This window comes from Poecilia reticulata, linkage group LG18 (genome assembly GCF_000633615.1).
Source record: "Poecilia reticulata strain Guanapo linkage group LG18, Guppy_female_1.0+MT, whole genome shotgun sequence".
In the NCBI taxonomy this organism is placed as follows: domain Eukaryota; kingdom Metazoa; phylum Chordata; class Actinopteri; order Cyprinodontiformes; family Poeciliidae; genus Poecilia; species Poecilia reticulata.
In genome coordinates this window covers 7,245,299-7,269,462 of record NC_024348.1, presented here as the reverse complement: position 1 = coordinate 7,269,462, position 24,164 = coordinate 7,245,299, and the positions used below count along the sequence as shown (strand labels likewise).

General features: G+C 39.8%; 3 protein-coding genes across 5 annotated transcripts; 2 read left to right on the top strand and 1 right to left on the bottom strand.

Moving 5' to 3' along the window:
• The first annotated feature begins 784 nt into the window (after positions 1 to 784).
• On the top strand, positions 785 to 13,638 carry lpcat4 (lysophosphatidylcholine acyltransferase 4). 2 transcript variants are annotated; one of them, XM_008435284.2, is made up of 14 exons: positions 785 to 834; positions 1,002 to 1,193; positions 2,043 to 2,406; positions 5,293 to 5,405; positions 6,341 to 6,401; positions 6,598 to 6,656; positions 8,341 to 8,375; positions 9,906 to 9,960; positions 10,189 to 10,271; positions 11,214 to 11,339; positions 11,441 to 11,597; positions 12,302 to 12,394; positions 12,786 to 12,921; positions 13,032 to 13,638. In XM_008435284.2, exons 2-14 carry the CDS (start codon positions 1,104 to 1,106, stop codon positions 13,220 to 13,222), a joined length of 1,563 nt encoding a protein of 520 aa, XP_008433506.1. In that variant the 5' UTR covers positions 785 to 834; positions 1,002 to 1,103; the 3' UTR covers positions 13,223 to 13,638. The 2 variants fall into 2 exon arrangements, with proteins under 2 accessions (XP_008433506.1, XP_008433507.1); XM_008435285.2 differs by lacking the exon at positions 785 to 834 and adding an exon at positions 1,264 to 1,320 and having other exon boundaries at positions 1,104 to 1,193.
• Positions 13,594 to 21,887, bottom strand: LOC103480374 (uncharacterized). Of its 2 annotated transcripts, none has more exons than XM_008435286.1 (8): positions 21,804 to 21,887; positions 19,347 to 19,394; positions 17,953 to 18,714; positions 17,809 to 17,879; positions 17,257 to 17,402; positions 17,043 to 17,123; positions 16,327 to 16,401; positions 13,594 to 15,074 (listed from the first exon to the last, which is right to left on the bottom strand). In XM_008435286.1, exons 3-8 carry the CDS (start codon positions 18,699 to 18,701, stop codon positions 13,659 to 13,661), a joined length of 2,538 nt encoding a protein of 845 aa, XP_008433508.1. In that variant the 5' UTR covers positions 18,702 to 18,714; positions 19,347 to 19,394; positions 21,804 to 21,887; the 3' UTR covers positions 13,594 to 13,658. The 2 variants fall into 2 exon arrangements, with proteins under 2 accessions (XP_008433508.1, XP_008433509.1); XM_008435287.2 differs by lacking the exon at positions 21,804 to 21,887 and adding an exon at positions 20,326 to 20,367.
• Positions 21,888 to 22,118: 231 nt separating this feature from the next.
• Positions 22,119 to 23,277, top strand: nop10 (NOP10 ribonucleoprotein homolog (yeast)). Its single transcript, XM_008435282.2, has 2 exons — positions 22,119 to 22,422; positions 22,980 to 23,277. Exons 1-2 carry the CDS (start codon positions 22,369 to 22,371, stop codon positions 23,118 to 23,120), a joined length of 195 nt encoding a protein of 64 aa, XP_008433504.1. The 5' UTR covers positions 22,119 to 22,368; the 3' UTR covers positions 23,121 to 23,277.
• Positions 23,278 to 24,164: the final 887 nt, after the last annotated feature.

Sequence of the window (24,164 nt, the reverse complement as noted above, 5' to 3'; positions counted from 1 at the left end):
CATTTAAATTATAATTTACAAAATCATGCAAAATTGGCACTTTTAATGGACTTTTAATGCAACTTTTAGAGCAACTTTGCATTAAAAGGACAAAAGCCCTGCTGCATTTGCCTGAAAACCTGGTCAAGAACTACAGGAAACCTTTTTTTTTTTTTTTTTTGAGGATTTCCTTTCAAAAAAGCTCAACTTTTGCTGTGGTCTTACAACTAATTGTGATTCATGTTATATCCTGTGTAAGTCATATGGTTAAAAAGATCACAACTGGCCTTTTTCAATGGTAAAATCACAATTTGATCCAATTTTCCCAAGTAAAACATTTTATAAAGAAAAATAGATTTTTAATGTTTGAAATTTAATTAACAGGGTGACTCCGAAAAAGCTTTCAAGCAAATACTGTAATCACTTTTTATAATGATAATAACTAACTTGACCACCTGAAATTTGATCTAACATTCTTTCAAATGAGACCAAGACAGAACTCTTGGACCTTTTACATGGAAGATCAAATCCACGGGAAGCAGCAGCGCACAGCACCCCCTTGTGGATGACATGATACAACACATGTAAACAGTGATCTGTAGGTGAATTAAAACAATTTTTTTTTTACATACTGTATGTATGCCCCGCTGGTAAAACAACAATTTTTCGAAGTGTCTTTCAGTTTCGGGGACCGGTCTGACTCGCCCGAACAAAACCTCCCTGAGTAGGTGTGTACTGTACCGTACGGTGTGTGTCTGTGTGTGTGAGAAGGGGCGGGACAGGTGAGTTCAGAAAGAAATACGTAGGTGGGAAGGGCAGAGAAACCGGGCTTCAGCGTGGTGTCTCACGCTTAAGGTAGAGTATAGGACAGAAAGCGGTGGCGTTTGTTTTTAAGCTTGATGTAAATCTTTGGTCTCGCGTTCTGTCACACTTTTTCTCCACGCGCGTCTGTCCACTTTAGCTTCAACTTTTAAAACTCAAAGGAAAGCGCGAGACGGAAACTTGTGCTTGTTTCCAAACAGGTCATCTCCCCCGAAAGTTTTTAAAGGACGTTTGGGTCGAAGAACTTGTCTTCAACTTTTTAAAGACGTTTTAGTCGAGCCTGTCTGCTGCAGGTCGTAGTCATGGAGAAAGGCGACTGTTGCACGGCAACACAGGAGTACCCTCATCCTTTTATCTTCGAGGTGAAGCTGACCAGAGCGCAGAGGATTAGGGTGAGTTTACTGATGTTATATTTACATCATAACGCTTACAACTAGTGGAAGCTTTTTTATTTCTTTTCAGTCACAAGAGGGAAGAGACGTTCAGCTGCCGCATGAAACTGATAGGCGATGTTGAAAAGTAGGTAGCAATAAAAATAGTTAATTTGCATTAAACAAGACTTGGGAGAAACATTTTTTGCTAATATGAAATATATTTATGAATAACATTGCATTTATTATACGAAGCAATTGGCACAAAAAAAATACAGGTTTTTAAAAATTTCTAAATGCTTTTCATTGCATTTTTAGACAAAGCGCCACATTTATGAGACAAAGTTCAGCATTTTTATAGGACTACTTTTCATGTCATTGTCTCACAAATAACATGCCTTTTATGGGGTTTCTGCTACTTACTAAAACATTGTAAAAAAGCATTATGAATAATTTTAAGTAACACTTTTTAAAGATCTTGGTGTTCATAGCTTCTGGCCTGACTTGTGTATCCTACAACAGCATCTCACACAGAAACAAAGCGCCTCTTCTACTTCTTTCCCCCCACAATAGCCAAGTCATAAAGAGCCTCATCATAGACAGGTGTGACTGATAACAAGACACAGAGTTGCATAACAGTGAGAGGAATATGGCTAGGGCAGGGCAGCATAGCTGAAAGAATGGTTCGTAAAGCATGACATGATGAACTCGCCTGGATTATCTACATTTTTTGATATTAGGTGGGGTGCATGTGTGTAGAGGCTTTCAAAAATGAATTCCTGTTATCTAGTTTCAGAACAATACATGTTTACTTTATGACTACTAGAATAAATCTAATATTAACGTTTCTTTCATTTCTCTTGCCGACAGGGGCTCATCCTGGGTAGCGTCCTCGTCCCTGTACGCGTCACGCTGGCGGCCTTATTCTTCCTCATCATGTGGCCCATTGCCCGGCTAAGACTGGCCGGCCTTTCCGAAGAAGAGCGCGCCCGGCCCGTCACGGGCTGGCGCCGCTGGCTGTTCCACCCCATCATCTTGCTCTTGAGCAGAGCCGTGTTCTTCTCCTTGGGCTTCCCGTGGGTCAGAGTAAAAGGTCGCAGGGCCGACCTGAAGGAGGCGCCGGTCCTGGTGGTGGCGCCCCACAGCGGCTTCCTGGACATGCTGGTTCTGTGTCCGACCCAGCTGGCAACTGTTGTGTCGCGGTACGAGAACACGAAGCTGCCCGTCATAGGAGGTAAAATAGCTGCACTTTTATGACTCCGATACAATCATGAGGTTGGTAGCGTTGAAGCAGGGTTGGTGATAGATTGGTTCATTATTTACAGCCAGAGTCATTCTGTCTTCTAGCAAATAATTATTTAATCTATTGTGAAATATATTTGTGTGACAGAAAATCTTTTCTTCACGCATTAACTGTCATGAGGACACCGGTGTCCACAATGACTCATTGGATAACATGAAAGTATTTTTTGGGTTTACAGTTAAGGGGTGTGCGACAGACTGGCGGCCTGTCCAGGGTGACCCCACCTCTCGTCCAGAACGTTAGCTGGAGATGGGCACCAGCACCCCTCCAGACCCCACTAAGGACAAGGGAGTATAGAAAATGGATGGCTGGATAGTCAAGGGTGTAACTTTGTGTTGCAAAGAGCAGGGACTGGGGGGGTCGTTAGGGTACTGATGCACCCACAGTCACTGGAAGACCTTTTCTTTTCTAGTGCTAAGAATAAAGCCAAAACTTACATGCGAATGCCAGACAGTCTTATTCAATGAATTATAATACAATGTGTCTTTAATATAGCAAATAATAAAGACGCAAAACCTTTTTTGGGTCTGGTTGGGGCAGTTGGTGAGTAGAGCAATTACTGGATTCTATAAAATGTGGTTTAAAGCTGAGATCTATGCTGAAGTTTGGATATGTAAAATATTCTCTCTGCTAATAAATCTGTAGTTTGGTTTCTGTCAGTTCTATAAACAAGAGAGAACAAAGCAAATTTCTCTTTATAATGACCCATAATTTAATTTTACTTAATAGGAGCCATGATTTAAAATTTAACAAACTTTGGCCCCTATATGCTTTATGAAATATTTCATCCTATTTGATGATCACTCTGAATATCGCCACATTATACGAACAAATGATGCAATTTGTCCAGGGGAAAAAATTTAGAAAAACGGGTGGTTATATTATTTTTTTCCCCAGTCTGTCAGCTTAACGTCACACGCAGACTTGTTGCCATGGCAACCAATAAACAAGAGCCCCGGGAGCGCAGAGCAAAGATTACGTTCAAGTGCATCAGGAATTAACACTAAAAAAAACTCCACAAAAACATTTACCACGCAAAAACGGACGTATCAACACCAAACAGAACATTCTGTCCGTCCGTTTCTGAATTTCCGTTTTGCGATCATTAGGAAGTGATCGCCTGAACACTAGTGGTGGTTGATTAGCCATCTTTGAATCTTTTGAAAAAAAAAAAAAGAAGTTTTCAAACAATCTTTGAAATCCTGACCAGCATCTCTGATGTTTGGATGTTAACATGTAGCAGAGCTAATGGAGTCACTCTGGCTTTGATAGAAAGATTTATAACAGCTGTTAAGAGCTCACTGTGTTTATAAATGGAGTCATAAATTTTGTTTATAGATTCAGCTTAAAATGTCAATTGCATGCATTACTATTACTGCATTTACTCCTGTTGGCTACCTAATGGTTGTTGTTGAGATGAATTGCTGAAAATTGTAGTTTTATTTGCTGATCTGGCTGTCTTTTTTTGTGTTAAAGTATTTCTGTCAACTTAAGAATTTATCATTTAAGAATTTAAGTCACAGCTTTTTATGTGCCCTTCCCATTGATGAAAGCGGCTCTTTGCTCCGTCTCAACAAAGAGCCCTTGCCGAGATACAGCAGGCTGAACTGTGTCCGAGTTGGCACATTCATCAGTTCATAATTTGTCAAAGCGGGTTTGAAACAATCATCTAGCAAACGATATTCTCAAGCAGGCTATGTTGGTGTGATTAGGGGTCACAATTTATGAATGTCTAGTTGTTTCAAATGACGATCTGATCCAAAAGAAATGGGGTGAAATTCTAAGTTTTTCAGAAAAATTATGTGAGATTTTAACTTTTTTAATGCTTGTTCATATCTCTAATTCATAAAAAAAACAAACTTGAATAGCCTACAACCCACAAAGCAGATACACAATTCTTTCAAAGTGTTTTATGGTGTAGAATGGAAGTAAGACACGCTGAAATTGCAACACAATTGAGCATAATTGCTCATAATCGGGGTACAAAAGAGGTTAACTGACCCAGAGCTGTTCAAAACCTAAACTAAAGGAAAGACATGAAGGTGAAACCTACTAAATGAGTGTGATTCCCTTCAAATCAAACCGTTGTTGTTTTTTTAAATAATCATGTTTCAGACTTTTGATTTCCACGTGAACTGTTGGGGAACGCACATTTTCACAACAAAAAGTTCTGTTTTCAAACTGCTGCTCGATGGCGCTTCAGCATCACACATCATTCGACGTCTGTTGACTTTCAGAGAAGGGAAAACGAACGCATACATGAAGGTATGCGCTTTTAAATCAGTAGTTCAATCTGTTTTCCTGGGCAGTTTCATTTAGAATATTACTGTTGTAGATAACAACTGCATGACTAAATGATGCAACAGGACAGCAATTGCAGCTTCATGATGACTCCGAGGAACGAGAAGAGAGTGCTGTTTAGTTTGATGTGAGAGTCTGGATGAAACGGCCGAGTCACCCAGGTCAGACCTGACTGACGGCCTCGGAGAGGCAGGACTGAGGGGTTGATTCATGTTCTGAAAACTCCAGATCGCCCGGTTTGCATTTGGAACGCACAGAACTGAAAATCCTCCCACTAAACTCTCGCAAACCAGAGAACTATTTGGAGACGCAGCCAGAAATATGCAAGGAAGTTTAAAGGTAAACAAATGGCTTCTTCTGTCGACATCTAATCTGCTGTGGCGTGCTCTTCCACTTCCTGCCTCATTTTCTTCAGGAGTAACTACACAATAAAATCCTAAAGTTTGTTTTATTTCTTTGTTCTGATTTGATGCAGTGTAAAATAATAATAATAATGATTTTTGATATGCGTTTCAGCTCTGCTGGAGTTTAACCAGTCTGTGCTCGTGAGCAGGAAAGATCCGGAGTCGAGAAAGATGGCCGTTGCTAAGCTCATCGAGAGGCTGACCTCTAAAGGCTACTGGCCCCAGGTACGAGGTCAGGTGGTCGTCTGCAGGAGAGGCCATGTCTACTTAGAACAAATTATAAGACAAACGTTTTTCTTTTTTAGTTTATTTTTGTACAGTTTCGATTAACCACTACTGCTGTTTTCTAATCAAATAGACTTTTATACGTTTGTATGCTCCAATTATTGATTAATCGATTGCTAAATTGGTTGACAATATCAATAATTGATTCATCACAATTAATCTGATTAATCATTTCAGTCCTAGTTATTTCTTCCTCTGCTGAAAAATCATTTTCAGTTAGAATTGTGCAGTAACACTTTAGACATTTCATGTCAATTTTATGTGCAAACTTGAGAGCAGAATTAAAACCGGGTAAATTTATAGTTTTAAAATAAATGTGCTTATGGGTTAGGATGTGTTAGAATGTGTTGATTTTGTCTTTCTGTGGACTCTAGTTTTATTATGACCTCATCAAGAAAGAAGGCTGGCTTTAGTATCCACTTTGTGTTTTTTCATAAATGGAAATATTTATGAAAACACAAAATATTTTTCTGTTTTTCCCGTCACTTTCTTTTAAGTGACAGATAAAGGTCTGCTAGCCTTGCTTCAGCTAGCTTAGCAACCGTTGATGGCAACAGATTGATGAGGCAAAGCATTACTCAGTTTCTTCAGGATTTTCTCTGGCATCTCATTACAAGGACTTTAAATAGTAGGAACTATATGATGTGAAATTATCACAGATTACAAAACATGGTATAAAAAATCCTAGCTAGATTTATTTTGTGCGTTCTGCTGGTTTAATAGAATTATTTTTGATGTTTGGCATCACTTCTTAGCTACCGTTTATTTTTTTTGTGGCTCAAAATAGGTGATAAATTATGTTATTGTTTTTAAAATGCTATTGAGATGTTATCACTTGATTGAATTCATAAAAGAAGCAACTTTTTATTTTCTAGATGCTCATGTTTCCAGAGGGAACCACGACTAATGGCCGAGCGCTCATCAAGTTCAAGCCTGGTAGGTGTCCGCAGCGAGAACAAACAGAAAATGTAATGTCATCCTGAGCAAGACCGTCCTGTCTGTTTCAGTAAAACTACTGTTTGCACGAATCATGCAGGAATTGCTCAATAATCGGAGTGGTTTCATTTTCTTGTCTTGCTACTTGATGACTTGGTATATTTCCAAGACATTTTTCTTTGTCTCCTGATGTCAGGTGCCTTTGTCGCTGGAGTCCCTGTCCAACCAGTTCTTTTGCGCTACCCAAACAAAGTGGTGAGTGCAATAATTGGGAAGAAGATTTTCAGTAACTGATGTAAATAATTCCGTCCCAGTTATTTACATCCACATTTACATGTTGGATGTAAATATTTGAATCCTTAAATTTCTTTGTTTAATGCATGCATGATGAATTGCAGGTCTCCTAACACTTTCCAGCATTTCCATTGACACCGGACCCTGTTTGGTCCACTTTAATCAAACTCTGGTTTATTTGCCGAGAAAGTCCGGTTCATTTGAGGAGGTGAGGAGGCGTAACCAAAAAAGCAAACTCCAGTCTGCCTAAAAACCTAGATCTCGGTTTGGTTGATTTGAACTCTGGTGCGGTTCGAATGCATATGTGAACGCCGGACTACTCCAAAAGGTTCAAACATACTATAGTGCACGGCATTCTGTGTAAATGTAACTGAAACAAACACAAGAGTCTTTTTGTGAGAAATGTCTTCACGTGCTTCACGAGACATCCTACAGTCGCTAAAATCTGACGCCACTCCATTTTTCTTAATATTTCACGAACAAGGAAGTTGCACTCATGCCTTCTGTAAGAGCCATATGAATAAAAGTAATTACTGATGTGACAGGAGCACACGGCTTTGACACTTGGGTGGTGGGTGTGTCAATGCGGGTGTGACTGTCACCAAGGAAGGTTACTGCGCGCTGGCTTTGTGTGTGAGGAAGCGGGTGCGAGGGGAGATCATAGTTTCTGTTGACCGTGTTGTGGTGCCGTTTATTGTTGGCACCATTGCATTGCTTGCCCTGGTCAGTCTGCATCGCAGTCCTTGTAAAATTTGAACTCTGACAATCAAAATGGAAATAACCAATAATTGTGACAGAACAAAAAAGTGACCTGGAGTTGAATGAAACATGCGTTAGACAGATGAATTCCCCGAGTTCACCCAGTGCGGCCCTCATACACCATTAGTTTGCTGCATGTTTACCTTCTTCAGAGGTTTTTGTGTCGTTTCCTGAAGGAGTTCTTGGCACAGCACCACCACAGGTGAAGGGTGAGAGGGAGAACAAGTATTTCAAAGTGTTGGGATCGTTTGACACACTGTAGTGTGAAAGCTTACTGGATCAGCTGAAAATGTAACAAATGTTGCAAGTTTTGATCCCTAATCCAGGTGTGAAAAGTCCACAGGAACTGATTAGCTTCAACCACAGGAATGCAAATGTTTGTGTTCCAAAAAAATGCTGAGTGTAGTTAATGTATCGGACACCAAGATGTCATGAAAGACCTGCACTGGTCATGCAAATGACCCAGTGCTGGACCATGAGTTGGATCAGTACCTTGCTTTTGGTGGCTCTAGACATGATTTTAGAGAGCTGTAGAAATGGAACAGCAGCAAGTGAAGTTAGCTGCATTTTACAACAGTGTGTGCCTCTGCTCTATTTTTACTATTCTTACTGTTTTGGTATTGCATCATATGTACACATGTATGAACTTGCATTCGCAAATGTGTACAATAAAAGCTTTGTGCTGTTTGGCAGCTGGCATTTTTGACTTTTTGGAGTCATGTTGGAAAGATGACTGCAAACACTGTTTGGTTCAGTGTTTGCATACTGCAAATATCACTGTGTTTAACATGGGGAAATGGGAGGCATAAAACAACCCCGCTCTGAGATAAAACCATTTTTGTCCTGCTTGCACTGTTTGATCTGTGTTTTTATGGCTCTTCCTCAGGACACCGTTCGATGGACATATAAAGGGGCGTCATGGTGAGTTCCTTAAGCTAACTTATTTTTGTGTCTTCTCAGGCTTGTGTTGCATTGCAGGGAATTAAGCTTGTATGGATTTGATTAAAAGAAGGTAGAAAGGCAAGTGCATTGGTATAAAAGCGCATTAAATTGGTCTAATTAGCGACAAACGTTTAATGTCAGATCATTTAATCAGCTAAATCAGAGGTTATGCTTTGTATTGCTTTAATTAAGTAAGATTATAGTTGGTAATACTGTTTTGATCAATTGTATTGTAGATTATTTTATTCCTATCCATCAAATAATGTAAGAAACAGCAAAAAACCACAATCTGATGTTATTCACACTCTAACCACTGACTGCCAGCAAAGTTTATGAATATGAACATTAATAGATGTATTTGTACGACATTTGTTAACGGGGATAAAGATAAAGTTTGTGAGGGATCGAGACCAAAGTGTTCTGCCATATGTAGTCTCAAAGGGTCTCATCAGTTTGCACCAAAGCTATTTGATAAACCTTCAAGCACCAATCAAATTTAAATTGAGTTTTGTTTGCAGTGAAACAGGTGACAACTTGCAGGAAACACAGGTTGGAGGTGGTGTGCCACCAATAAGCTTCCCATATGAAAACTGGACTACAAAGTGTCGCCTGTCAGAAGAATAAAGCAAACAATGCCAGAGCAGCGTATGAGTGCGGTTTTGCTTTGCTTGCTATAAACGTTTTAAATATTACAGTATTAGTTTGCATTTGACACGGATAATTTGTGACTCACAGCCTCCAATTCAGCTTCTATGTAAGTTTGCAAATGTACAAAGGCCATAAAGTGGCATTTGCATAAATTGCGAGGACATTATTAAGATTGTATTTGACTTTGAAACTGCGGCTCGCTGCTGTTGCCTTGGCTGCTCCCAGACTAGCTATTAGCTTCAGCCTTTTGGACCAACTCATTTGAATTAATACCTAATTAAGAGTATTATTAACAGAACCTCAGTTGAAACAAACAATAACAAAAAAGTTCTGCTAATATTTGAAGGTTTTTGTTCCATTAAAATGTTCCTTTAGAAACTGATCAGTCTGAGAGGCAGAAATGAGGAAAAATGTTTGGTTGCTTTATGTACAAGTGTATTCAAGTATGGAAGAAACTGTGAGGAAAAAAATAATTTTGACATCTTGTTGGAAATTTTTTACATTTTTCAAGACGTGACAGGTAAATTTCAAGAAGTTGCATTAGACTTCATGTTTTCAATACTAAGGATTATGTTTTCATGAGTTAAGCACATTCAATGTGGCAGTATTTATTTAAATAATTTTCTTAAATTTCCACAGCTTGTTTAAATTCATTTCTTGCTTTGCAATAACACTGATTTTTATCTTTGATAATTCAGTCTCACTGGTTCAACCCCAAGTATTTAGGCAAGTCTATAACTGGGAAAAGAAGTTGGTGTCTGATTTAGACGGGCTCTCTAAAGTTTTCTTCTTGAGTTTCCTGTCATAATTAGCACGCTATGCATTCTCACAATTGTGTATCATTTTCTCTTTATTTTTTAGGACCGATTCAGTCTGGCACACTGCTTCACAGTTTTATACGAACATGACTGTTGAGGTAAGAATCGTATATCCCCCCTCCTCACCCTATTTCCTTACAATAAAGTCATAAATATGTGTACTCAGGGTGTGTTCTCTGTTGGCTGCACTAAGAGGTGCAGCAGATATGAAGCTGTATTTACCCATATCGGCCACTTTTTTAAATTTTTTTCATTTTTAACCTCCCAAGAAAAGGTTTTAAAAAAACAAAATCTGCCAGTAAATGACATGTTTTGTTGTCCTGCAGTACCTGCCTGTTTATAACCCGTCTGAGGAGGAAAAGAAGAACCCCAGCCTGTATGCTGACAATGTCCAGAAACTCATGGCCAAGTAAGGAGACGACCACACCTGTCGCAATAAGCAACTACTCAACTAATCAATGAATCGCATGAGAATTTAAAATGAGTTTGATCATTTCAGAATATGTTTTGAAGGGCAATTTTGTTTACAGAGAAATCTTAATCAGTTGTATTTATGGTTTTGGTTGTCGTGTTTTATTTTAGATTTTATTTCAGAGATATATTAAAATTTGGGCCGATATTTATATCCAGATATTGGCCATAACCAGTCTTTACCTATTTTATATATATGCTTCTATTATTTTGACACCTTTGGGGGGGGGGGGGGGGAAACCCCAACGAGAAACAAAAGGCATCAAGATGGAAATAAATATCGGTTGTTCATATTGTCTCAGTCGATACCGATATGTCAGAAAATGACCAATATCTGCCGATACTGATGTTGGTGCTGATATATTGTGCATCTCTAATTTGGGGTATTTAAAATATCTTCCAGTTCCAGTGTTAAGAGTTCTCCACAAAATTAAAGTTTCTCTGTCTTTGTGAAGGTGAACTAGCATCATTATGCCATTATCAAGATATGACTTGAAAATGGTATCAAAACCACATTATAGCTTATCGCAATTATTCCTGGGACAATTTATCATCCAGCAAAATATGTTATCGAGACAGACAGGCCTAGACACAGAAAGCTCATGTAGGGATTTTGATTTTCGAACCGTCTAGCCAGACTCTAGACACAGTCGATCATATTAATAACTGTAAACATAACACATATTTTCAAACAGGAAAAACTGGTTTATTATATCATTTGGCTTTGAGAAACGCTTGCAGATTTCTGCCACCAGATGTAGTAGCTGAGCCATATTTAAGCGTTAAATTGTTTTTGATTAGCAGTAAAGATACGCTTTAGTTTCTGACTAAGACGTCCACGACCTGATCCGTTTCCTAACGGTTCTTCACTGCTCCACAGGGCGTTAGGAGTCCCAGCCACAGACCATGTGATGGAGGGCAGGGTCCCTGTGAGCAAACTGGGCGGCCTGTCTCTACCGCTGGAACCTCCTGGCAGGGTAACGTTGTCTCTTCTGCGTAAAAATGGGTAAGAACTCTTCCAGTGATTTTTAAATCTCTAAACCAAAGCTCTTTGGTGTTATTTAAACTAACCATTGTCTTCCTTTTTTGCATCTTTCTGTCTCTCAGACTGGAGGCCCATGAAATCAAAGTTGCTCTGGCCAAAATGATTGACAGGTGTCGGTCTGGAGCTCAGGGGTCAAAGGCCAGTGCAGACGAGCTCACCTCTATTCTCTCCCTGAAGGATAAACAAATGGCTGTCTCCATCTGTGGCTTGTACTCAAAGGTAAAGTCAGTTCTTTGGTTCTGAATGAAGCAAAAAAAAAAAATTTCTTTTGTTCCTCATACTCTGTGTTTTAATGTTGTGATGTTGGATGTTCACATACTACACCATAAGAAGGGCTTCAACTAACAGTTATTCAGATTAATCAATTATTCTGATGATTAATTGATTAATCTGATAATAAAAAATTCACATTCTACAGATTTTTCATTTAACGTTTTAAGATTTTTTTTATACAATATCAGAAATACTTTTGAGTTTTGGGTGAAACATGTTGACAGTGTTTTTATCTTGAATGCAAAATGTATCTCTTTTTTGTACAATTTTTTGGCTTAATCACTGCTCTGAATGTTGTTGTTTTTTTAAGAAATGGCCTGCGTGTGTGTGTGTGTGTGTGTGTGTGTGTGTGTGTGTGTGTGTGTGTGTGTGTGTGTGTCATGATTAATCTGATTAATAGTTTCAGCCCTTACCAAAAGTTTCAAAACATTTTTGAAACATGTCTTGATGAAGCTTTTAGCCTTTCTTTTAAATAACCATAAAAACAATCATGGCCCCTAAAATGTGGTAAAGTAAAAAGTTTGCTCAGTTTTTATGCACCAATCTGTGAATGTGTTTTTAATTTCAGTAAAAAAGGAAATCTTAAAAATAGACTTTCAGATGAAATAATTGGTCACATGTGTAACCACTTTCTTTGTGTTCTTCATCAGGATGAAACGGTGGACCTCAAACAGCTTTACTTCAGCGTCTCGGCTCTTAGCGACTTCACGAACTTCAAGGCCCTGCTTCACTCTGCTTTTACAGTAAGTGTCTTGCATGTTTGACAGAAGTTATGGGTCTTGAATTTGAGCGTGACACATTCCTTAAATCCTTAAAAAGTCTGAAATTCATAGATATAAAATGAAGGCCTTAAAATGTCTTAACCCATACAAGGCTAGATGTACACTGTGGAGAAAAAAAAACTTAAGGTTGGCACTATGGTAGCTGCGGCTGTAGAGAACCACATGCAGTGTGAAAAGCACAAAACTACAGCCGAGAGCCACAAACAGACCTCAGGAAGTTCTCAGTTGTTGCTATTCTTGTTGTTTAAATCTTGATTGGACTTAAACATTAGTGAAGGTGTCATTTAAAAAAAGTCTTAAATTTGACTGCAGATACCCTTTTAATGCTGTCCTTTGTTCTCCTACCTTCCAGCTGTTTGACCAGGAGTCGAAAGGCAGCCTAAGTGAGGAGGAGCTCTCAGACCTCATGGGGGCGATGCTTGGCATCCCACAGCACAACACCGGTGATCTGTATACCAAGGCCTCCAGTCAGGGGATGCTTACCGAAGGTGCGCATTCACAATGTGTTTTTTTTTGTGTGTGTGTGTGTTTTTTTTCTTTGTCGATCAAACACGATACTTTATGTCAGACTAAAACCAAAGTGTTAAATGTTTGACAGAAAACTTGTTGCGAGTGCTGACGACCCATCCGACCTATCAGAAAGTGGTGAACGACTACCTGCAGCCCGAGGAGGCGGGGCCACAGCCTTCGCCCACCGCTGCTGCAGCAGCCAATGGGAAGGCTGTGAACAGCAACGGCGTGACGCACGGCGCCAACGGGTTTCAACAACACAACAAGAAGCTTGAATGAGCCTGGTGGTTCTCATCTGACCGTCGTCCCCCCCCCCCGATCACGTCGGAACCAAACAAACCCAAAGAGTTCTATTTTTATATGTTTTATATTTTTAAGTCGAGCATCAATTGCACAAATGTGGAAAAACGCCGAAAGAGCAGGGGGAGCTTTCCTCCGAAGTGGCTCTGAGGATCCGTATGTTTACCGGTGTCTTTTTTATATATATATATATATATATCTTTCAATAAATACTTGTGTGTCATTGGAGGTTAATTTTACCGCTAAAAGCAAAAAATAATTTATGAAAATAAAGGTGACTTCTGTGTGAGGGACAATGATGTGTGTGCCAAAATAGCTAAACACTGTAAATTTATTGTGATTCTTAAAGCTTGTTTTTTGTGTGTTTATTTCAGAAATAAACTGTTTTAAGCATGCTTTTTGGGGGGTTTATTTGTCACTCTATATGAAGCCAGGTTGCTCTTAAAGTCCCTCTTTCCCTTTTTATCCTGATTTTGGGCCCTCTCTGCTCAGAGTCCCGATACTTTTTCACCGGACTGGAGCAGAGTATTTCCGGAGTCTTGTCGGCGCCCCCTTTCCTCTTTTCGGAGGTACTGCTTCTCTGCTGGTGCTTCCTCGCTGTACTCGTGGGCTCTTCTTCTTCTTCCTCATATGCTTCTTCTTTGAACGCTTCAGGCTTGATTTTTAACCCATTTCCTCTCCTTTGTGGAACTTTTTGATTTTTTGTTTTGCCTCCCAGGAATCGCTGCTTCTGCACCTCATTCAATGCTGGAAACGGAAAACCATCTGACTCCGGACCTCCTTCAGCTGTTTTCATAGAAAGGAGCGTCTTCATCCTTTTGGAGGGACATTTTGGCTTATATTTGGCCTTTTGACGGTATTTGCCAACCGTTGTGCTGCTTTTGGACTTAACGGACACATTGGGTGGAAAGTAGGCTTTGTAAACCTCTGCCTTTGTTTTTCTGGATGCTTTAGCAGGTTGAGTTATTTTGTGCTTTGTCTCTCTTCCTCTTCCCCCTTTCATCAGGCCCCGAGGCCGCAGAGGTTCGCCTGAATCTTCGTACTCTTTCCCCCCCGCTGCTTTCTTTGACGAGGAGCGTTTGGTTGTCTTTGGCGTTGGCTTCAATCTGTCTGTCTTTTTGCTTTGAGGTTTTTGTCTCGCAACCTTCGAAGTTCTCCCCCTCTCCTTCTCTCTTGGTTCTTCTTTTATGCTAGATAACCATTCGCTACTCATCTCCATCCTTCTGAGGAAATCCAGAGGTTTTCCTTGTGGCACTCTAGATTCCTGCCACTTGTCCAAGAACTTTCGGTGTTCCTGGTTTTTATTGGCTGGTTTCCTCTCTCTAGCTCTGAAAGGGTAACCGTCTCCGTCCAGTTCGTTGGTGTGGTCCCTCGCCCTCTGACTCCATCTGATGTCCGTGCAGAAATTCGATTTGCTGTCATTAAGAATGCCTTTTTTTCTTGCCGTTTCTCGACTTTGCGTCTCCGTTTTTAGAAAACGTTTCTTCGACTCTCTTTCACTACGTCTCTTCCTGCAGTCATCGTTGACTTCTCTCGAATTCTTGCTGGTCAAATCTTCAAAATGGCTGTCCAGAGGAAAGGACATGTTCGGGTACATTAGTTTTTCTTCTACGGGTGTCCGCTGGAATGCAGAGAAGCCACGCAGTTTCTTCTTCGGTTTGTCTTCAGCTAACAAATCTAGCTTGTTTTGGTAAGATTTCCTCTCATATTCTGGGATTGGAGCGTCTGACAGCAGGTACTGGATTATTCTTTCAATTTCAGATGGCGGTGGAGGCGTCTTCTCTGCATTTGTCTCATTTAAAGGTGGGTCTAAGCTCTCCTCCATAAGCGACTGTTGGTCAAACAGGAACATAAGAAAGAGACTTGTCAATTGCAGCAGCATAAAGTAACAATTTAGTCAAAGTCCGACCAGTCTGTCCTTTGAAGGTATGTATGATTTGCCTTGGCTTTGTATAGTATATGTACATTAGGATCAGTAGTGTGAAGACAGAAACTTCCTTTTGCTGTGACACAACAGTATTTTATTTCTATTTTTTTTTAATAATAGAAACTCAACTGTCTTTGGTTGAAAACTCAATACTCCCAATCTTTCAGTGACTTCAAGTGGTCAAACGGTTACCAGCTATTTTTAACATTTTTATCAGTCCAACTGCCTTTGCCAGCTATTTAAAACATTTTTCTGAGATTATTATTTTTGGGTCACTAAACCTCAAAATATAGTAGGTATTACTTGAATACATTTTATAGCAGGTTCTGATAGGCTCTTGCCGCAGAGTTTTTCAAAATGTCCTCAAAAATATAAAAGTCATGGCAACTTGGCTTGGCCCAAGATCAGAAACGTGTATGATACAAGGCGATGTACAGTACTGCAATTCAAGACAAGAGGTTTGTTAAGCTCTTTGGGTTAAAGCCGTGTTATAGCTTAATTCCTGACAAAGCTAATGCTAAACTATTGCTAATGCTAACGCTAAAATAATTTATATCTCTGAACATCTGGGCAAGTTTTTTAATTGGGAATTGTTAGTTTCAGTCTTCAAACAGAAACAAATGATTAATTTTTTTAATGGACATAACCCAGCTGCTTTCTGTATCTCAACATCTGTCATTAAATAAGACAAAACCTTTCTAGGATTACTAAAATTATTTACATTTGCTAAATGCAATAATTGGAGAATTAGTTTGAACTTTCTTCAAAGTGTTTCTGGAGTTTAGACATAGAATTGCATTCTGAACTTTGACTTGGGTCAGATGTTTTTAGTACTCGGAATAAACAGCAGGAACTTTGACCCGTTCTTTCAGACAAGAACAGATGAAACTGAGTCGAATTTGAAGGTTGATTTGCTTACAAACACATTTTCAGCTCTGCCCACAAGTTTCCTATCGTACTAATGTCAGGGCTTTGTGAAAGTCACTCCCAAACTCCGTATTTATCGTCCTAGAGCCACTTTGTAGCAAATATGGAGTTAGAAGACTCTTGTGTCCAAGCACAGACAGAGGAAAATTTTATTTTTAAACTTTCCTTACAACCTATTCTATTTGTAGCTATAAATCAACAGTTTTGATGTCTGCTTTTCATCTTTTACCTGCAGGTCTTCCAGAGTGAAGTCAAAGGTGTTCAGGTCTGAAGGAAAGAGGCAGTTCATGTCATCCATGTCCATCTGATGGTACAAAAAAATGGCAGACATGTCAGTTTTCAATAGAACAAGTAAAATGTCTTTGTTATAAAAGTGATTCCATAGTTGCCAACCTTAAATATACAACGACTTGAACTTCTGTTAAATGTCTTCAGTTATTTTGATAACTTTTAGTCAGTCAATCCATTTGGCGAATATTTCTCTCATTTTTTTTTTTTTTGTCTAAATTAATTTCAGATCATTGAACAAATTTTTATATTAGACAAAGATGATCACACAAAATCTACAAAACACAAAATCTAAATGGATGATTTCTTTTATTAAGTGGAAAAAAGTTCTCCAACTTTTTCCACATTCTCTATGTGGAGAAAGTAGCTCTCCTTTTCTTAAACTGTGATTAACAACTTAAAATAAAGTAAACAAAGTGCCATAATAGAACCTGCTTGACCGCATAAAGTAGGCTCCAAGTTCTCAAAAATTAACACATTATGCTGCCACAAAACACTTTAAATAAGCAAACAAACAAAAAAAAAACCCTTATTGAATCAGTACCCTGGTCACTTTTGATTTAAAAACAAAAAAGAAAATTCAATAAATGCATCAAAGAAATGGTTGATCCCAAAAGTTCTGGTTTATGTGTTATAATAATAACTTGTATTTCTGACCGAGTTTGTGTCATTGCCCAGATCATCCTGGTGATCCATGAAGGAGCCGATTTCTGTCGCTGGAGTCTCATTTTCTTTGTTCTGTGTGGAAAAATTGACTTAGTTTTAAAGCACCAACGAATACGATCGTTTCAACCTGGGGATTTATTTTTATGTTTTTGCATTTCTGAGTTGAGTGTTTTTCTCTGTGTGGTTCCCTTTAGAACCCAGAGACCTTGAGACAGAAGGCGTTGGGGACGTCCTTGCTGTCCTCCCAGGTCCTTTCCATTTGCAGCCGATCCTGAAAAGCGGCCAGAGGCTTTGAGAAAACTCGGCTGCCTTGTTCCTTGGTCATGTCGGGCAGGAAAACTTTGTGTTCTTCTGTGAGGAAGAGAGAACAGCGAGAACCGAGGGGCGGTTCTGGCGTGAATGGCCGTCTGGTTCGGGTTCTGCTCTGCATCCCCAGAACCAGAACCAAACACGGAGAAGCAGCATTCTGCTTTTATGCTCCTCTAATCTGGAACAAACTTCTAGAAAACTAGAAAACTGCTGAAACACTGAGCTCTTTTAAAAACCAGCTGTGTTTGATTGTAACCTCTGGAACATTGATCAGCATATCCGGTGTGTATTCATGATTTTGATGATAGCGCTTGACAAAATGTAATGTTTATTGCTTATTTCATAACTGGTTGATGTTTTTATAGTTTAAAGCACTTTGTTGTGCGTTACAAATAAACTCACTCGACTTTATACCTGGCCTCTTTCAAAACAACTCTTAATCACTTACCTTTTTCCTCCCTCCTGTCCTCCGACGTCTGAGGACCGTTCAGCGCCATGTTATCTTTTCTGTTATAAACCCTGTGGACCAGATTTAGCACACTAAGAAACCAACCATAAACCCTGTATTATTAGCATTGTGTATCTTCCTTACAGAACGGGCCTGTAGGTCTGGTAGAACGCCTCCAATGGGAGGCCCATGCACCAGCCGGGATAACCTTCAGGTGTGAGGAACATTTGGTGAGGAGGTAAACACGCGCCGTGACAGAACTCCGGCATGTTGATCACCATGCAGGGGCCCGAACTGAAGCTAAACGGAGGCGGGGGAGGCAGGTAACCCGTGTTCACCATGCAGGAGTTTCCGGGAGCCCTGGGTTCAAAGTGCATCGGGGGCAAACCGCCAAAAACCATGGTACCGGGAGATGGGAAACCGTGACAGTTCCAAGGTCTGGGACAAACGGCAGGAGGAAAATCTCTGGTGGGTGGGTTCAACACTGGGGCCTGGAAGGGGCTCATGAGGCCGGGGAAGTGACTGTACGGCACTGGTCGGTTGCTTTGAACGTAATCGATGGTCCCCCGGAGCATCTCTGCAGTCGGCGGTGAGCATGGTGTGGCAGCGGTATCGACGTTCAGCTTGTGGACCTCATATGAGCAGATCAGCTGCTCCTTGAAGATCGAATGGCCCGTTTGAGGAGCCGGCTCAAACCGAGTGGGGATGTTTTCCACCTTGTGGAGAAGATCTGTGCTTGCAGTGACCAGAGAGGAGCTCTGAGGAAAGGCCGGGGTCAGGGTTGGGTTCAGGGTCGGAGTCGGGGTCAAGGCCGTGGCCAATGCTCTGGGCAGGGAGCATTGACTTTCCTCTTCCAGGATGGAATCCGGCGGGACGGTCGGCACTGGCTCCATTGCTTAGCTGATTCTGAAACGGGGAAACTAAAGTTCCACTTTTGGTGCAAAAATAAGGATTTAAAGGGGCAGTATAATGTGAGCCATTTCATAGCACAATGAAGTAACTGTGTTACCTTCCGTTGTTATAAAAAGGCTGCATTTATTAAATATGACTTTTATGTAAAGCCTTGAAATTGGGCCTCTGTCTCTTTAAGACGCTCGTGCTCTTACTGGAACAATGCCTTCAGGAAGTCATCACAACATGGGTCCTATATTAACTCTTTAATTATGTTTTCACCAGCTGTTGGCACACCTGGCACGGTTGCACCGGATGTTCGCTAATTGCTTTCGGCTAGTCTGAAGAAGCTGAGAAGCGGGCAGGGGTGCTCTGTAACGCGGAAGTTCAGCTTGAAAGCTGCAGCTCTGTGGACGAGCTTCGTCTCAAATGCACCGCTAGGTCTCAATTAGGCGTTTAACACAGCTGAATGGTTGCCATGGGAGATTAACAGATTTCTCAAACGTGTGAAAGAATCAAAGCAACCCTATAGCCATGTTTTTTGATGAGGGAATGATAACATGGATGTAAACATAAAAAAAAAGTACATTTCATAATACTGCCCCTTTAATAAAATAACTGTGTGAGGCTGTTTAATTATACAATACCTTCCAGTGTGTTGTGGGGACTTTTGGGCTCTTCTCTGGCAACATACACTGACATTTGAAGGCAGGAAAACAAACACTGAGTTTAGAAGAGAAACCACCTGAAAACGTTTCAGTGTTGACACATGTGGATATAAAAATGCACACTATCCAGGTAAAGATATGATGGTTGTGTTCCGGATGTAAGGACAATCTCCTTATTCCTCAGGAAAAAAGTGTGAGAAGACCATATGAGATATTTTTGGAACCAAAACACTGGATGTCCCTAATGCAGCACCATAACCAAAGAGAGGCAGAGTGGTGTCAGCTCTGTGTTATAGAGATTTAATTCTTTAGATAGAATTGATGCTTTTGTAAAAAGTGTAGCAAATGTAAAAAAAAAAAAAAAGGACTCAAAATCTGTATAATAAAGCTGAAGCTGAAGAAATTGTAAGTTTCATAAAGTTCTAGTCAAAGTCCAAAACACATACAATGGGGCAAAAAGGTATTTAGTCAGCCACCAATTGTGCAAGTTCTCCCACTTAAAAAGATGAGAGAGGCCTGTAATTTTCATCATAGATGTACCTCAACTATGAGAGACAAAAGGAGAAAACAAAATCCAGAAAATCACATTTTCTGATTTTTAAAGAATTTATTGGCAATATATGGTGGAAAATAAGTATTTGGTCAGCTACAAACAAGCAAGATTTCAGGCTCTCACAGCCGTGTAACTTCTTCTGTAAGAGGCTCCTTTGTCCTCCACTTGTTACCTGTATTAATGGCACCTATTTGAACTCGTTATCAGTATAAAACACACCTGTCCACAACCTCAAACAGTCACACTCTAAACTCCACCATGGCCAAAACTAGAGAGCTGTCAAAAGACACCCAAAACAAAATTATAAACCTGCACCTAGCTGGGAATACAGAATCTGCAATAGGTAAACAGCTTGGTGTAAAGAAATCAACTGTGGGATAAATTATTAGAAAATGGAACACTTACAAGACCACTGATAATCTCCCTCGATCTGGGGCTCCACGCAAGATCTCACCCCGTGGGGTCAAAATGATCACAAGAATGGTGAGCAAAAATCCAGAACCACACGGGGGAACCTAGTGAATGACCTGCAGAGAGCTGGGACCAAAGTAACAAAGGCTACCATCAGTAACACACTACGCCGCCAGGGACTCAAATCCTGCAGTGCCAGACGTGTCCCCCTGCTTAAGCCAGTACATGTCAAGGCCCGTATCAAGTTTGCTAGAGAGCATTTGGATGATCCAGAAGATGACTGGGAGAATGTCATATGGTCAGATGAAACCAAAGTAGAACTTTTTGGTCAAAACTCTATTCGTCGTGTTTGGAGGAGAATGAATGCTGAGTTGCATCCAAAGAACACCATGCCTACTGTGAAGCATGGGGGTGGAAACATCATGCTTTGGGGCTGTTTTTCTGCAAAGGGACCAGGACGACTGATCCGTGTAAAGGAAAGAATGAATGGGGCCATGTATCGTCACATTTTGAGTGAAAACCTCCTTCCATCAACAAGGGCATTGAAGGTGAAACGTGGCTGGGTCTTTCAGCAGGACGATGATCCCAAACACACCACCCGGGTAACGAAGGAGTGGCTTCGTAAGAARCATTTCAAGGTCCTGGAGTGGCCTAGCCAGTCTCCAGATGTCAACCCCATAGAAAATCTGTGGAGGGAGTTGAAAGTCTGTGTTGTCCAGCGACAGCCCCAGAACATCACAGCTCCAGAGAAGATCTGCATGGAGGAATGGGCCAAAATACCACCAACAGTGTGTGAGAACCTTGTGAAGACTTCCAGAAAATGTTTGATCTCTGTCATTGCCAACAAAGGGTATATAGCAAAGTATTGAGATGAACTTTTGTTATTGACCAAATACTTATTTTCCACCATATTTTGCAAATAAATTCTTTAAAAATCAGAAAATGTGATTTTCTGGATTTTTTTTTTCTCTTTTTGTCTCTCATAGTTGAGGTACATCTATGATGAAAATTACAGGCCTCTCTCATCTTTTTAAGTGGGAGAACTTGCACAATTGGTGGCTGACTAAATACTGTTTTGCCCCACTGTAGTCTAACAGAAAACATAGGGTCACTTGAAAAAGGCTATACAGAAAAGTGTTCTTGCAATATGAATAAGGCTGAGAACTTTTGAAAACATGCCAATGCACATGTTGCATGCTGACAGGCAAATTGATCAGAATCAAAAGTTTCTATGACAAGAATTTATTTAAAGGTGTGCAAATTTATGCTAATGGGTAGTGGAGCCTTTGTCCATTTCTTTTGAGCAAATTACTTTTTTTATGATAGATGGCAAATTAAATGAAGTTTGTACACATTTTAAATCCTCTGAAATTTCACTTCTCCATATGTTCAAATTAATACTTCCCTTCTATGCAGACAGCTAGCAGGCAAATCACGCCAACTGTAGTTGATGATTGATTTCATGGGCTTACCTTTGTTTGGGGGGGAATTCTTTGTCTTCAGCTAACTCTGGATTCAAAACTCAACTCATTATTCACTCATTTAAATTCAAATACAAACAGTTGAGGCTTGTTTTCGCTCAGAAGCATTCCATTAACTGTTTCTCATGAATTAAAGTGGAGGAATATTTATATTTGAAAAGAGAACCATATATACATATTTTTCACCTTTCCCTCCTTTTGTTTGTGTTTTATGTGTTTAATTATTTAGTTCTGACAAACCAATTTAATTTAGACACTAATTTAATTATTAAATTATTAAATTATTCCATCTATGTGTTTTCAAGTAAAGTTACCGAACACTGAACGCGATTGCGCAATGGTCACTCGCGTTACTGCTGTACAACATTTCCCAGAATGCGCTGCGGCCGCAGCCGGATATCCACCTTTTCTGCGCAGGGTTGAAGAAATCTTCGCTGCACGTGGGATTCAGACATAGTAACAACGCTTTTACCGAAAACCTTTGGACTTTCCAGACTTGAACAGTCTATTTGACTTCATTTGAACGTGTAAAAACCAAAGGCACAGTGTCGTCGTGATGTTTCTGCAATATTATCTAAATGAGAGCGGAGACCGAGTCTACACTCTGAAGGTAAGCCTAGCTTCGTGTTTACGTCGCTAACATTAACATTTTGACACCGACAGCATTTTATTCTCATTAAGTTTCACTTCCGCTTTTGAATGTTATATAGTACGTTTTTAGATTCGTAAAAGTAAATGGTTTGTGACATATGGTGCACTTTGTCAGATAAAGAAATTAAGCAAACAGGCCACGAGTAGCCACGTTAGCTTTTAGTGCTAACTCTGTACGTGTTGTTTACTTGTGCTTTATTGGATTTTGTCATATTGCACCCAACAGCAAAACAATTCAGTCAAACCAAAAAATTATTTTTTTGATTTCTTACCATATACATGTGTTACTTTGCACTTTGTTTTTGGAATACCTTAAAATACTAAAATATTGTTTATTTAAATTGGCTACGAGTGGGAGTCGTACTGTTTTTTGTTTTTGTTTTTTTTAATGGAAAACTTGGACTTTTAGCAGACTTTGTATTGTTTTCAAAATCTCCTACATTGTATCTCTAAAAATTATGTTTTCCCCCCACCAGGCCATATGCTGTAATACTTTTCCTTTTTATCCACCAACAGAAGGCGACACCCGAAGGGCAGCCCACCAGCTCGGCCCACCCGGCTCGCTTCTCTCCGGACGACAAGTTCTCCCGGCACCGGGTGCTGGTGAAGAAACGCTTTGGGATCCTCCTCACGCAGCAGCCCAGGCCCATTCTGTGATGGAAGTGATGCTGGGCCTGCAAGAGGAAGACAAACTCCTGGATTGGATTCAGAAAGACTTGACTATGAGCTGGATCAGCTACAACTTGGATTATTTTGGTTTTTACTAATAGTTATAATTGTATAAACTCAATAAAATTTGCTAATGCTTTTTACTTAGCTGTGTTTTGTGTTTGGAATGCAATCCAGCCTTAGAAATGAGGGAAACTTCTTGTGGGAATAAAAATAAGTTGAGGGTTTTAAAAGTAATTTGTATTTCAAAGTCCTTTCTCTTAGTTTTGCTGTGAAAAACTTGTCAAAATTACAGATTTGTTTTTTCTTAAACAAGTAAAAAGCAATCCAAAAGAAATTTACAAAGTTTTTGTAGCTACTTGAGACATTAACTCAAGCAAAGATCTAAGGCTGAAATGTGAAGATTAATTGTAAGGGGTGTGGAATAGGAACATTCAATATCAGGATTTAGAAGAATAAGGGCCCCCGGGATGGAAAAGGTTTTGGTGCCACTTCTCTATCCCCTCCTACCTCCCCGAAAAATATTTTACTCATAGCTAGGTCTACATTGGCAGGCACAAATTGATGAATGATGTGTTTGATCTGACACAGCTGTCACTGAAACATAATTTTTAAATATTTGTATTTTAAATGAATAAAAATCCAATATTTAAATAAAACGCTACGTGTGACATGACCCCTTTACTTTAAGATGAGGTGTAGTGTTTGTAAAGATGAATATTGTTGTTAACATACATTCAAAAAATAAAATCCTCGCCTCCCCAAAATTCGCCCTGGGCTACTTTCAGGCTGGCGCAGGCCCTACCAACAACAACAAAGCATTTAGAGCTTCACTTTCACCAGCTGCAAACTCGAATCAAACATCCACAATAAAAACAAGAGAAACGCCACAGAACACAAAGTAAAGAAAGAAAGTGGAATAATGGATGGACAATAAAATAGATAATGTACTTGCATGTTTTAGTTCTCTCCCTGGTTTAACGCACCTGGATCAAATAATTGCTCATTAGAAGGTCTAAGAAGAACATTGAC

Bases quoted from the DNA above. Each gene is read 5' to 3' on its own strand.
- lpcat4 (XM_008435284.2), top strand. From the start codon at position 1,104: ATGGAGAAAGGCGACTGTTGCACGGCAACACAGGAGTACCCTCATCCT. The intron at 5,406-6,340 runs GTACGAGGTCAG...TTTATTTTCTAG, and splicing joins CTAAAGGCTACTGGCCCCAG to ATGCTCATGTTTCCAGAGGG. The intron at 11,598-12,301 runs GTAAAGTCAGTT...GTTCTTCATCAG, and splicing joins TCTGTGGCTTGTACTCAAAG to GATGAAACGGTGGACCTCAA.
- nop10 (XM_008435282.2), top strand. From the start codon at position 22,369: ATGTTTCTGCAATATTATCTAAATGAGAGCGGAGACCGAGTCTACACT. The intron at 22,423-22,979 runs GTAAGCCTAGCT...ATCCACCAACAG, and splicing joins ACCGAGTCTACACTCTGAAG to AAGGCGACACCCGAAGGGCA.
- LOC103480374 (XM_008435286.1), bottom strand. From the start codon at position 18,701: ATGGAGCCAGTGCCGACCGTCCCGCCGGATTCCATCCTGGAAGAGGAA. The intron at 17,880-17,952 runs GTAAGGAAGATA...TCTGGTCCACAG, and splicing joins CAGACCTACAGGCCCGTTCT to GGTTTATAACAGAAAAGATA. The intron at 16,402-17,042 runs GTCAGAAATACA...TTGTACCATCAG, and splicing joins TGGGCAATGACACAAACTCG to ATGGACATGGATGACATGAA.